Here is a 14,387-nt window from a genome sequence, read left to right on the forward strand (position 1 = left end):
GATGGTGAGAAGGGAATACTCTGCTGAGCTGAGAAAGACAAGGAAAAAGATCTGTGCAACACATCCTGTGTAGGAGATGGCTCTGGTGTCCCAGAGGGCGTTGGCCATGGCCTTGGGGAGAGTGGTGGAGATGCAGCCCAGGTCGAGGAGGGCCAGGTTGAGGAGGAAGAAGTACATGGGGGTGTGCAGGCACTGGTCGCATGCAGCGGCGATACTGATGAGGCCATTGCCCAGGAGGGCAGCCAGGTAGATGCCCAGGAAGAGCCAGAAGTGCAGGAGCTACAGCTGCCACGTGTCTGCCAGCGGCAGGAGGAGGAACTCGCTCATGGAGCTGCTGTTGGACATCTGCTGTTCCTGGGCTTGGAGTCAGGTTCAGAGAACAGAAGATAATGACAAGTTCAGATGGTTCTCAGAGACACTCCTTCTGCTATGCTACAAAATTTTCCGTTCCCTCTGGAAAGTGATCATTTAACACCATAACTTGAATTTATTTCCATGAACTTTACCATCCCTTAAGGAGAAGAAGATTAGGGAGCTCTTTCTCTCTTCTCATTTCCTAATCATACCCCAGCCTTCTGGATATTTTCCTCTTTAATCCAGCTGCTCTTCGAGACCCCAGCCGCAGCATGTATGCACTTCAATTTGTCATAGAGAAATCTGCCTGTTTGCAGGACAAGGGAACTCTTAATGTCTGCAGAAAACAAAGTAATTATAACCTAGCTCATTATATCTTTTACGTAGATGAAGCTGAAAGCGCAACTTGTGTGACTGTTTACAAAACAGCTGACTGATTGGGGAAATACTGGGGAGTCTCCAAGCTGTGTTTTTAGATTTCTACCATCAATCTTACTTACACTCAGAAAAAAAATGGAAAATCTCTGCCTTGGTTCTCCTCTTACAAAGTACCCTTAGAAACACTCAGTTCTGCAGTGGAGCTGTGATCCCCCTGCCCCAGGCAGCAGCTGTGGTAGCACAAGCCCTGCCGAGGGGCTCCTTCACCCCACACGTCTCCCCATAACACCCTGGGCAGCTCCCCGGGCAGGCTGAGTGCTGAGCCTGGCAGGCGGCAGAGTCCCATACCCGGCACACAGCCCCTGCGGCACAGCAGGGACCCTGCTCTACAGGACAGCCCTGGGCATCCACCTGCAGCCCTGGCTGCACAGCCTGCAGCCGTGCTGGGACATGCAACCATTAGGGCTGGGCTCTGATGCTGCAGCACAGAAGCCCTCAGCTGGAGCAGAAGGCTTTTTCCAGTGTCAAGAAACATGCAGTGCCTGAAGACAGATCTGCTATGGGATGTGTCAGACTTATTTATCCCTGTATTAAATGTAGCTGCATGGCCTGATGTGAGACTTACCATGTCATGGCATGCGATCAATGCTCCTCCAGTAAGCTCTTAGCTTGCTCACACTGTACATATCCTGTAAGCTGTCTCTCCCTTCACTTCTATCCTCATATCACCTGCAGATCATGCTCCAGCCCTGCTATGCTGTGCACAAGAGTGGCTCCTGGGCACAGCTGTCTCCCTGCAGCACTACCGACTATTATGAGCTCTGTGTTTCCCAGGAGGCAAGCTCAGCTCATCCGCAGAGGATGTCAAGTTTGTCCTTCCCACTCATCTCCCCTGTGATGTCCCTGGGTTTTCATGGCCAACAGCTTCTGAAAGACAATGGCGTCATGACTGTACTTGAAGGAGGGGAGATTCAAGCTCTGCTGACTTTGTGGACGGGGCAAACAGGGCCACCGCCTCCCTTCTCAGATGCAGACCTCCCCCTCTGAGTAGCCCATCCAAACGCGGGGCCGTTCTGGATGATGTCCCTTTGAAGCAGTTCTGTGGAAGCAGCTGTGGAACAGCAAGTGTATCATTAGCCTCATCCCTGGTATTTTCTCAGCCCACAGGAAGGTGGAGCCCCTGAAGTGCAGCCAGGTGTCTGCAGTGCTTCTGTGAGCTGCCAGAGAGCACAGACGTGCCTCCAAAGCACCGTATCGCTGCTCTCCGGCTGCCTGCAGAATAGGAAGTTCTATTATGACTTCCTCGAGAAGCTGTCTTCTGCCTGAACAGTATCCAGCCAAACCCAAAGCTGAGGCAGAACCCAAGGCCAAGCAGGAAACCTGGGCCGAGTCAAGGCACTGACACCCACCCCATAGTCTTCAGTGAGCTCAAAGTCCAGCCTGCCCTCAGTGTCCAAAGGGAGTAAGAGAGCGCTGCAGCCACCGAGCTCCTGGTCACCAGATGACAGACGTCTAGGAGTGAGAAGCTCAGGCCAGCACAAGAAGAGCCTCAGATGCCGGTGGGCTCAGCATCTCATGGCGAGGCCAGCCTGCCCACGGGGCCCACCGCCACCACCTCTGGTGTGGTGCTGCTGGCACACGAGGGGTCCAGGAATGGGCAGTGGCCACCACCAAGGGGCAGAACTGGGCTCCTGCCGTGTCATGGCGGGCAGCAGGCTGCTGTGCCAGTGTAATTATGGGCAGCTGCCAGCACCAGCCACATTGTCACCGCGTTGCTGTGGCGACATCTGATACACGGCCACCCTGGCAGAGTGAAGGCGGAGCACGGCAGTGGGTCCTGCATCCTGAAGGAGCATCTGGCATAGAGCAGATGCATCTGAAGGGATGAGCTCCAGCATGGCTGGTGCCAAGAAGGAGCAACCCACCAGCACAAGGCAGAACACACTGAGCAAGGACGGCCCTGCAGCGGGGCGTGCCTCCAGCCTGATGGACACTAACACCAAAGGTATGCAAGTCCACAGCCAGCACAGGAGCGGTGCTGCAGCCCATCTTGGTGCTCAGCAGGAGAGGCCCGGCATGGAGACCACCTCGGGGCTGTCTACATGTATACGGGGCTGGGGACGGAGACGATACTTTCTATCTGCCACCTCCCTCCCGTGTTTTGTAGGTGTTAGCGAGGATTTGGGATGTGACGTGGCAGTACCTCCCATGTTCTGTCCCCTGACCTGTGATGTATGTTGGGTGCGTATTTCAATCAAGCTCTCAAGGGGGCGTAGACAAAGTAATTAATGTATATAAGGTGCTGACTACCCCCAGTAAATGCCATTTTGCCATCTATCATTCTGAGTTATAGTGGCTTTGGTCCTGGTGGGAACAAAACTAGACTTTAGGGCAGGGGGTGGTTGAACCATGGAAGCACGCGGCAACACCCGGCCCAAGGCAGTCTGACCACTGGGAAGTGGCAGATGCAGTGTGACCTGCTTTTCCTCTGCCCTCCAGAGCCAGTTGCCATCTGGGATGCGGTGGCCACCTACGTATGAGAGCAGCTGCTGGTGCACAAGGTGTGCTGGCTGTCGGGTTCCTCCTCTCCCTGTCCAGGTCAGCCTACAGTTCCTCTGAGTCTTCCCCTGCACGCACAACAGGAGACTCAGCCCACATTTCCCTGCTGTGCATCCCATGGGCTCCCTGCAAATGCAGGAATGCTTGTGCTAGGCAGGGTTGCAGCTCAGGCTGAGCCCAGCCTCAGGAAGCCTCTGGGTTCCATCAGACTGCTTCCGCCCTGGCTGCTGTGCTGCATTTGGGAGGTCAAGGGGAAGGAGGAGGCTGCACGGCTCCTTCCCAAAGCCTATCCGCTGCCCTGCCTTGTGCCTCTGAACAGCAGGTGGGGGCTCCTGAGCTCTGTCTCTGCACAGGACCAACTCCAGCTCTTCCTGCAGCCAGCCCGTAACCCTGTAGCCCGTGCTTTTTCTTCCACCTTCAGGGTGTCTAGACTCCCACCTTGGGCTCATTTGACACCATCTCCGAAAACATCAGGACTGACGATGAGACAATGACTCTGTGCAGGGCCGCATTTCAGCTGGCCAGGAACCGCAGAGCCATGCACCACATCCAGTCTGACAAGGAATCCCTGCCAGGTAGGAGGGGGATTAAACTCTTGCTGGCTTCATGGACGGGGCAAAGAAAGCCACCCCCTCCCTTCTCAGAACGAGACCTCCCCCACCAAGGAGGGGTGCCGGCTGGGAGATGGCTGCAAGTAGCAATTCTATGGAAGCAGCTGTGGAAAACTGATTGTAGGATCAACTCCAATCCTCCTATTTTTCAGCCCATAAGGAGGTGGAGCCCCTGAAATACTGAAAGGTGGCTGCTGTTGTCTCTGTGAGCTGGCAGAGAGGGAAGGCCTGCGTCCAAAACACTGTTGCTCTCCTCTCCAGCTGCCTGCAGGACGAGGAGAACAATGCCTTTGTCCCGAAGGACACTGGACTGCTCCTCTTTCAAGGAATGAACTTTGAACTGAAATACTACTACAACATCCTTGAGAAGCTCTGTGGGAAGGAGACGTTCAGAAAAGTTGAATTCAAGGTGAGCCATAGGTTTCTCCCTGGTCTGGGCAGCCCTGTCAGCCTTGCTCAGGCCGCACGTGGCCCACCAGGACCTGGCCAGCTGCTCAGTGCAGGTGCTGTGGTGCTGTCAGCACCCCCTGCCTTGCGCTCCTCCAGTCCCCAGTGCCTCAGCCATGAACAGGCCGTCCCACAACCTCCCCGTTCCCCCCGCAAAAGCCCCTTAGCTGCTGGACATGTTGGTGTCCCAGGTAGCACTGGTGGCCTCCCTGACTCTCCCTGGCCGGCTTGTGGTCCTTCCTATGTGAGTGTGGGCACCTTGAGCTCAGTTCCCATCTCCCAACCCCTTTCCCTTTTGACCTCCACATTTGTCAGGGTGGGGGGCCCAAAGGCCTACTGCCTCCCCTTGTCATGGACATAGATTGATCTAGATAACTCCATGAAAACTGTTTACAAGCCCTGCTACACTTCCAAGAGCACCCCAGGCACCTTGGGCATCACCCAGTGTACGTGTGTGTGAGCAACTGCCTCCCTGCTGAAGGACCGAGGACTCAGAGCAGGAGTTCAAATGTAGGCAACTCCTTGTACTCATCTGAACTGAATCAGAGGAATCCCAGCTCCTGTAGATCCATGGGGAGCTGAATCCCATTTCAGCCCCAGGGTTTCCCTCTACAGATGAGAGGGATCCAGCCTCATCTGGATCACTGCCCTTCACAGGGAAAGTCCAACCGTCCGTGTCCTTGTCTGTGTGCCCTTTTAGTTTCTTTAAACAACCTCTGGAAGGACTCACTGTAAGTCTGGAATTTCAAGTACAGTCATGATGCCATTGTCTTTCAGCTGTTGGCCATGAAGACCCAGAGACATCTCATGGGAGACAAGTGGGAAGGATAACAATGACATCCTCTGCTGATGAGCTGAGCTTGCCTCTTGGGAAACACAGAGCTCATAAAAGTGGGGAGCGCTGCAGCGAGTCAGCTGTGCCCAGGAGCCACTCTTGTGCACAGCACAGAAGGGCTGGGATATGATCTGCAGGTGATATGAGGATAGAAGTGAAGGGAGAGACAGCTTACAGGATGCTTAAGGTGTGAGCAAGCTAAGAGCTTACTGGAGGAGCATTGATCGCATGCCATGACATGGTAAGTCTCACATCAGGCCATGCAGCTACATTTAATACAGGGATAAATTCTGACACATCCCATAGCAGATCTGTCTTCAGGCACTGCATGTTTCTTGACACTGGAAAAAGCCTTCTGCTCCAGCTGAGGGCTTCTGTGCTGCAGCATCAGAGCACAGCCCTGAGAGCTGCATTTCCCAGCACAGCTGCAGGCTGTGCAGCCAGGGCTGCAGGCGGGTGCCCAGGGCTGTCCTGTAGAGCAGGGTCCCTGCTGTGCCGCAGGGGCTGTGTGCCGGGTATGGGACTCTGCCGCCTGCCAGGCTCAGCACTCAGCCTGCCCGGGGAGCTGCCCAGGGCGTTGCAGGGAGATGTGTGGGGTGAAGGAGACCCCCAGCAGGGCTTGTGCTGCCACAGCTGCTGCCTGGGGCAGGGGGATCACAGCTCCACTGCAGAACTGAGTGTCTGTAAGGGTACTTTGCAAAAGGAGAGCCAAGTCAGGGATTTTTCATTTCCTTTTCAGAGGGAAGGGAAGATTGGAGGCAGAAATATAAAAGGGGCTGTCAACTCTGAACACAGCTCTGAGACTCCCCAATATTATTCCAATCAGTTAGCTGTTTAGTAAACAGTCACACAAGTTGTGCTTTCAGCTTCATCTACCTAAAAGGATATAATCAGCTTAGGTTTTAGTTTCTTTGTTTTCTGCAGACATTAATAGTTCACTTGTCTGGCAAACAGGCAGATTTCTCGAAGACAAATTGAAGTGCAGAGGGGCTGGGGCTGGGGTCTCAAAGAGTAGCTGGAGTAAAGAGGAAAATATCCAGAAGGCTGGGGTATGACTAGGAAATGAGAAGAGAGAAAGAGCTCCCTAATCTTCTTCTCTTTAAGGGATGGTGAAGTTCATGGAAATAAATTCAAGTTATGGTGTTAAATGATCATTTTTGAGAGGGAATACAAAATTTTGTAGCATAGCAGAAGGAGTGTCTCTGAGAATCGTCTGAACTTGTCATTATCTTCTGCACCCTGAACAGGACTCCAAGCCCAGAACAGCAGATGCCCAACAGCAGCTCCCTCAGCGAGTTCCTCCTCCTGCCGCTGGGAAACACACGGCAGCTGCAGCTCCTGCACTCCTGGATCTTGCTGGGAATCTACCTCGCTGCCCTCTTGGGCAATGGCCTCATCTGCACAGCCATTGCTTGTGACCAGCGCCTGCACACCCCCATGTATTTCTTCCTCAACCTGGCCTTCCTCGACCTGGGCTGCATCTCCACCACTCTCCCCAAGGCCATGGCCAACGCCCTCTGGGACACCAGGGCCATCTCCTACACAGGATGTGCTGCACGCTCTTTTCCTTTGTCTTCTTCTTCATCTCAGCAGAGTATTTCCATCTCACCATCATGTCCTATAACCGCTACGTTGCCATCTGCAAGCCCCTGCACTACGGGACCTTGATGGACAGCAGAACTTGTGCCACCATGGCAGCAGCTGCCTGGGGCACTGGGGTTCTCTATTCCCTGCTGCACACTGCCAGTACGTTTTCACTGCCTCTCTGCCAAGGCAATGTTGTGAACCAGTTTTTCTGTGAAATCCCCCAGATCCTCAAACTCTCCTGCCCTGGCTCCTACATCAGGGAAGTTGTGCTTCTCATTTTTAGTGCCTGTTTAGGCTTTGGGTGCTTTCTTTTCATTGTTGTGTCTTATGTGCAGATCTTCATGGCTGTGCTGAGGATGCCCTCTGAGCAGGGAAGGCACAAAGCCTTCTCCACGTGCCTCCCTCACCTGGCCGTGGTCTCCGTCTTTCTCAGCACTGCCATTTATGCCTACCTGAAGCCTTCCTCTGTCTCCTCCCCATCCATGGACCTGATGTTGGAACTTCTGTACTCGGTGTTGCCTCCAGCAGTGAACCCCCTCATCTACAGCATGAGGAACAAGGAGGTCAAGGATGCAATCAGGAAAGTGATGACCAAATGTGTTTCAAAAGCTGTGAACTGCTCATCTTTTGGAATTCATGTCTTGTAATGCAGCTCTTTACAGAATCAAGCTCTCCTTTATTGTTTGTTTCGTGCCATTTTATCTGTGTAATCTATTCTTATTCTTCTTTAAAAAATAATTTAATCTTTTCACTACTAAGTCATTATTGAAACCACTTCCTGTTCAGGTAATACCGTTGTTGTGTAGCCCAGAAACATTGTACATAATGTACCAGGCTCTCTGTGAACCTTAACAGAATAAAGGAAAAGTAGTCACTCTCTCTGCCCTCCTTCTTGTGAGACATTTCTAGACCTGTACTCGTCAGACGATCTCAGAAACTCACAGTCCAGCAGGAAGCACATGACTGTACATCAAACTGTGCAATGGCTTTAGCCTGCAACAGCTAATGGACCATCCCTGGGCTCCTGGATGGGGTCTGTGCTTTCAAGCTCACATCTGTCAGTGCCTCTGAGAGTCCAGCAGCAGCAGCTGGTTTGCACGTTGGTTGTCAGGTCCCCTCTTCCTCATTCCCTGTGAGACCCTGCACACAACAAGTTCTTGGATGTGTGTTATCATGTCAGAAGTTCCCAAGCTTCCTCCAGGGCTTCTTCCATTTTGTACACAGACGTGGTCACTGCCTCCAGGATGGTCTGTGGAGAGAGAAATCTGCACAGATCTCTCATTGGCCAGTGGTAGCTCTGCCCCGCCCCCAGCCTCTCATTGGCAAGTGGCAGCTCTGCCCCGTCCTCAGCCGCCTATTGGTTAGAGGCAGTTCCGGCCCCATGTCGCCATCTCATTGGTCAGCAGCAGCGCCGCCCACTCCGATTGGCTGAGCCTCCGCACGTGCGAGCGGCCGCCATCTTCCTTCTCGGGGCTACCTGGCTCTCCCCTCATTCTGCTGAAGCCGCACGGCAGCTGTAGGGAGGGAATAGGGTAGTATGGGGCTGTGGGTGGCAGTGGGATGGATCTAGGGGTGAATAGTGGGGGATATGGGGTTGTAGTGGGCTGAGGGGGGATACCAAGGGATATAAGGAATGGGTGGCTGTGAGGGGAACGTGAGGGCTGTAGGGGGATATGGGTTGTAGATAGCTGTTGTGGGAATGTAGAGGGATGTGGAGGTGTGGAGGGGCTATCGGGAGAGATGTGGGGCTATAGGGAGCATTTGGGGCGCTATAGAGGTATATTAGGCTGTGCGGGGTTTCTAGGAGGATATGAGTCTGTAGGGTGCTAGGGGGACTGCAGGGGTAGATGTAGGTGTATGTGAGGCTATGGGGAGCTTCCTAGTGGCCATAGGAGGGGTATGGAGTTATAGAAAGTTGTCAGGGACTTTGATGTGGTATAGGGGTATATGGGACAGTGGGGACTCTGGGGAGAATATAGATGACTGCGGAGGGGATAGAGGGCTTATGCTGGGCTGAGGGGTCTACAGGGGATCATAGAGCTCTAGGGAGCTTAGGGGCTGCAGTGTTATGTAGGGCTGTTGGGGAGATTCTAAAAGAGTCCCATAAGGTGCTCTGGGTGGGCTATAGGAGGATTATGGGGGATATGTGTCTCTACGGGGCTGTGGGTGTGCAGTAGGAGGATTCTAGTGGGATACAAGGCTATTTGGGATGTATGGGGCTATAGGGTGATATGGGGCTATAGAATGGGTTATAGGGGCATGTGTGGCTAGAAGGCTCTCCCTTGCTTTCCCCTCTCCTTTCCCCTCCCTGTTCCCCTTCCATAGCAGGGTGGGTGAAATGCTAGTCCTGAAATTTAAATCAGAACTTGAATTGTACTGGACTAGAATATGACTGTTTTGTGGTCTTGGATCTGAACTGTGTTTTCTCCTGGGGCTTCAGGTACAGGTGCTGTTTAATAATGACTTTGGAGAAGGTTTTAGCATCCAGTCTGCTGCTCAGGAAGAAAGAAGGAGGTTTCTGGAGAACTTGCTGAATAGTGGAGCGGCTGCTGAACCTCCCCTTCAAACAAGGCATCGGGTGAGGACGTGGTGCATCTCAGCCTTTTCATAGTGCAAGGTAGCTGCGATTCAGGCTGTGCTATGCTCTGTTTCTCCACCAGCATTTGTGCTTGTATCTGAGTTATAAGATTGGCTCTAAGGGAAGCTATGAGGATTTACTGGGCAAACGGACCCTACAAAATACGATCCCAGTACCAGGAACAGGGCACAAGTGGGTCTAATGGGAAAGGGAACCTTCCAGGGCAACAGTGGCAAATTGAGTTCTCAGAACTGCCAAGAAAAGGGGGGTGTCGCTGTATGTTGGTACCTTTTTATAGTGGCCAGAGGCTTCCCTTGTAGAACTATTAAGGCCCTCACGCATCACTAAAGTATTTTGACAGATGATTCCAAGATGCTGAGGAACTACTTGGTCTGTCAAGGAAAGGGCTCCATGGAAAGCTAAACTGATAAAGAAATGATGAGTCAGTCACTAATTTGCTTTGCCATGTAATCGGCAGCTTTTCTAAACCATGATACTTCTCTGATTGCTGGGTCTGTACACGATTACCAAAGGCAGGGTCAGAAGCACCGTGATCTGGGATCCTGTCACTAAATTCATCTGCTCAGTACAGATATAAAAGCGGTCAAAGGGAGTCCATTTCCTGAGGGGCAGGTGCCATATGAAACAGTGGCCGCTATGAAGGGAAGTAATAGCACTCTCGTTAATGGGCACGAGTATCAAAATGGAAGTCATAGAATGAGCAAGTGCTGTTTGGGTCAAGGTTTTGGGTGGCTGTGGGGAGATGGGAGAGCTCAAAGTCCCACCTGGCATAGTGAGAACTGTGTGGAGCCAGTATCAAAATACCAAAAGAGAACATGAGGTATGGGAGAGGCATGAGCTAAGAGAAAAGGTGGAGAGCAAGGCTTATTTCAGGACACATCAAGAAAGAATCAAATGATCCAGCAGGTGGAAGTCCTGGTAGATGAAAGGAAAGGGGGGCATAGAAGAGTGAGAGAAGGGCCCCACAATGAGGGAGAGAAAGAAATTGTCATAGAAACTGGGCAGGTGAAGTAAAAAGACTGTTTATGTCAAAGTTGTTAGAAGAATGGGGAGTGAAGACACTGGGTTTGGAATAACAAGGGGGATGAAGGCCATAAAGATAAGGGTGGAACAGCCCAAAAACAGTGGGGTGATGAGATGTCCACAGGGCAGCTGGAACCAGTTTGGGGGTCCCCATCATGCAGGGTTGAAAGTTTACAGCGACAAAGCCTAAGAGCCTTCGTGAGGAAGACGATGAGCCTTCATCCCAGCCTGTAACGCTTCTGACTTTCCCTTCTCTTCCACTCGCAGGGGGTCTGGATTCCCACCTTCAGCTTCTTTGACATAATCTCCAAGGAGATCAGGACGGAGGACATGACCATGACCCTGTGCTGGACTGTGTTTCACCTGGCCAGCAACCTCATCACTATGCACCGCCTCAAGTCCCGCAGGGAGTCCCTGCCAGGTAGGAGGGGGGATTCAAGCTCTGCTGGCTTTGTGGACGGGGCAAACAGGGCCACCGCCTCCCTTCTCAGATGCAGACCTCCCCCTCTGAGTAGCCCATCCAAACGCGGGGCCGTTCTGGATGATGTCCCTTTGAAGCAGTTCTGTGGAAGCAGCTGTGGAACAGGAAGTGTGCCTGAACAGCATCCAGCCAAAACCAAAGCTGAGGCGGAACCCAAGGCCAAGCAGGAGACCTGGGCCGAGTCAAGGCACTGAAACCCACCCCATAGTCTTCAGTGAGCTCAAAGTCCAGCCTGCCCTCGGTGTCCAAAGGGAGTAAGAGAGCGCTGCAGCCACCGAGCTCCTGGTCACCAGATGACAGACGTCTAGGAGTGAGAAGCTCAGGCCAGCACAAGAAGAGCCTCAGATGCCGGTGGGCTCAGCATCTCATGGCGAGGCCAGCCTGCCCACGGGGCCCACCGCCACCACCTCTGGTGTGGTGCTGCTGGCACACGAGGGGTCCAGGAATGGGCAGTGGCAACCACCAAGGGGCAGAACTGGGCTCCTGCCATGTCATGGCGGGCAGCAGGCTGCTGTGCCAATGTAATTATGGGCAGCTTCCAGCACTGGCCGCATTGTCACTGCGTTGCTGTGGCGACATCTGATACACGGCAACCCTGGAGGTGGTGAAGGCAGAGCATGGCAGTGGGTCCTGCATCCTGAAGGAGCATCTGTCACGGAGCAGATGCATCTGAAGGGATGAGCTCCAGCATGGGTTGTGCCAACAAGGAGTAACCCACCAGCACAAGGCAGAACACACTGAGCAAAAATGGCCCTGCAGCGGGGAATGCCTCCAGCCTGATGGACACTAACGCGAAAGTTACGCAGGTCCACAGCCAGCACAGGAGCGATGCTGCAGCCCATCTTGGTGCTCAGCAGGAGAGGCCCAGCATGGAAACCAACTTGGGGCTGTCTACATGTATACGGGGCTGTGGACGGAGACGACACTTTCTATCTGCCACCTCCTTCCTGTGTGTTGTAGGCGTTAGCGAGGATTTGGGATGTGATGTGGCAGTACCTCCCCTGTTCTGTCCCCTGACATGTGATGTATGTTGGGTGCGTATTTCAATCATGCTCTCAAGTGGGCATAGACAAAGTGATTAATGTATATAAGGTGCTAACTACCCCCAGTAAATGCCATTTTGCCATATATCATTCTGAGTTATAGTGGCTTTGGACCTGGCAGGGAACAACACTAGACTTTAGGGCAGAGTGTGGTTGAACCATGGAAGCACGTGGCAACACCCGGCCCAAGGCAGTCTGACCACTGGGAAGTGGCAGATGCAGTGTGACCTGCTTTTCCTCTGCCCTCCAAAGCCAGTTGCCATCTGGGATGCGGTGGCCACCTACGTATGAGAGCAGCTGCTGGTGCACAAGGTGTGCTGGCTGTCGGGTTCCTCCTCTCCCTGTCCAGGTCAGCCTACAGTTCCTCTGAGTCTTCCCCTGCACGCACAACAGGAGACTCAGCCCACATTTCCCTGCTGTGCATCCCATGGGCTTCCTGCAAATGCAGGAATGCTTGTGCTAGGCAGGGTTGCAGCTCAGGCTGAGCCCAGCCTCAGGAAGCCTCTGGGTTCCATCAGACTGCTTCCGCCCTGGCTGCTGTGCTGCATTTGGGAGGTCAAGGGGAAGGAGGAGGCTGCATGGTTCCTTCCCAAAGCCTCTCCGCTGCCCTGCCTTGTGCCTCTGAACAGCAGGTGGGGGCTCCTGGGCTCTGTCTCTGCACAGGACCAACTCCAGCTCTTCCTGCAGCCAGCCCGTAACCCTGTAGCCCGTGCTTTTTCTTCCACCTGCAGGGTGTCTAGACTCCCACCTTGGGCTCATTTGACACCATCTCCGAAAACATCAGGACTGACGATGAGACAATGACTCTGTGCAGGGCCGCATTTCAGCTGGCCAGGAACCGCAGAGCCATGCACCACGTCCAGTCTGACAAGGAATCCCTGCCAGGTAGGAGGGGGATTAAACCCTTGCTGGCTTCATGGACGGGGCAAAGAAAGCCACCCCCTCCCTTCTCAGAACGAGACCTCCCCCACCAAGGAGGGGTGCCGGCTGGGAGATGGCTGCAAGTAACAGTTCTAGGAAAGCACCTGTGGAAAAGTGACTGTAGGATCAACTCTGATCCTCCTATTTTTCAGCCCATAAGGAGGTGGAGCCCCTGAAATACTGAAAGGTGGCTGCTGCTGCCTCTGTGAGCTGGCAGAGAGGGAAGGCCTGCATCCAAAACACTGTGACCCTCCTCTCCAGCTGCCTGCAGGACAAGGAGAACGTTGCCTTTGTCCCGAAGGACACTGGACTGCTCCTCTTTCAAGGAATGAACTTTGAACTGAAATACTACTACAACATCCTTGAGAACCTCTGTGGGAAGGAGACGTTCAGAAAAGTTGAATTCAAGGTGAGCCATAGGTTTCTCCCTGGTCTGGGCAGCCCTGTCAGCCTTGCTCAGGCCGCACGTGGCCCACCAGGACCTGGCCAGCTGCTCAGTGCAGGTGCTGTGATGCTGTCAACTCCTCCTGCCTTGTGCTCCTCCAATCCCCAGTGCCTCAGCCATGAACAGGCCGTCCCACAACCTCCCCGTTCCCCCCGCACAAGCCCCTTAGCTGCTGGACATGTTGGTGTCCCAGGTAGCACTGGTGGCCTCCCTGACTCTCCCTGGCCGGCTTGTGGTCCTTCCTATGTGAGTGTGGGCACCTTGAGCCCAGTTCCCATCTCCCAACCTCTTTCCCTTTTGACCTTCCCATTTGTCAGAGTGGGGGGCCCAAAGGCCTACTGCCTCCCCTTGTCATGGACATAGATTGATCTAGATAACTCCATGAAAACTGTTTACAAGCCCTGCTACACTTCCAAGAGCACCCCAGGCACCTTGGGCATCACCCAGTGTACGTGTGTGTGAGCAACTGCCTCCCTGCTGAAGGACTGAAGACTCAGAGCAGGAGCTCAAATGCAGGCAACTCCTTGTGCTCATCTGAACTGAATCAGAGGAATCCCAGCTCCTGTAGATCCATGGGGAGCTGAATCCCATTTCAGCCCTAGGGTTTCCCTCTACAGATGAGAGGGATCCAGCCTCAGATGGATCACTGCCCTTCAAAGGGGAAGTCCAACCGTCCTTGTCCTTATCTGTGTGCCCTTTTAGTTTCTTTAAACAACATCTGGAAGGACTCACTGTAAGTCTGGAATTTCAAGTACAGTCATGATGCCATTGTCTTTCAGCTGTTGGCCATGAAGACCCAGAGACATCTCATGGGAGACAAGTGGGAAGGATAACAATGACATCCTCTGCTGATGAGCTGAGCTTGCCTCTTGGGAAACACAGAGCTCATAAAAGTGGGGAGCGCTGCAGGGAGACAGCTGTGCCCAGGAGCCACTCTTGTGCACAGCACAGAAGGGCTGGGATATGATCTGCAGGTGATATGAGGATAGGAGTGAAGAGAGAGACAGCTTACAGGATATGTACAGTGTGAGCAAGCTAAGAGCTTACTGGAGGAGCACTGATCGCATGCCATGACATGGTTAGTCTCAGATCAGGCCATGCATC

General features: G+C 53.3%; 1 protein-coding gene across 1 annotated transcript; it reads left to right on the forward strand.

Moving 5' to 3' along the window:
- The first annotated feature begins 6,782 nt into the window (after nucleotides 1-6,782).
- Nucleotides 6,783-7,418, forward strand: LOC146756469 (olfactory receptor 14C36-like). The gene has a single exon (XM_085524532.1). It carries the CDS (start codon nucleotides 6,798-6,800, stop codon nucleotides 7,416-7,418), a length of 621 nt encoding a protein of 206 aa, XP_085380658.1. The 5' UTR covers nucleotides 6,783-6,797.
- The last annotated feature ends 6,969 nt before the right edge of the window (nucleotides 7,419-14,387 follow it).

The sequence above is a fragment of the Coturnix japonica genome, chromosome 27 (assembly GCF_054131305.1).
Source record: "Coturnix japonica strain WE chromosome 27, WE-NBRP24, whole genome shotgun sequence".
Lineage (NCBI taxonomy): Eukaryota > Metazoa > Chordata > Aves > Galliformes > Phasianidae > Coturnix > Coturnix japonica.

Coding starts and splice junctions, on each gene's coding strand:
- LOC146756469 (XM_085524532.1), top strand. CDS start 6,798: ATGTCCTATAACCGCTACGTTGCCATCTGCAAGCCCCTGCACTACGGG.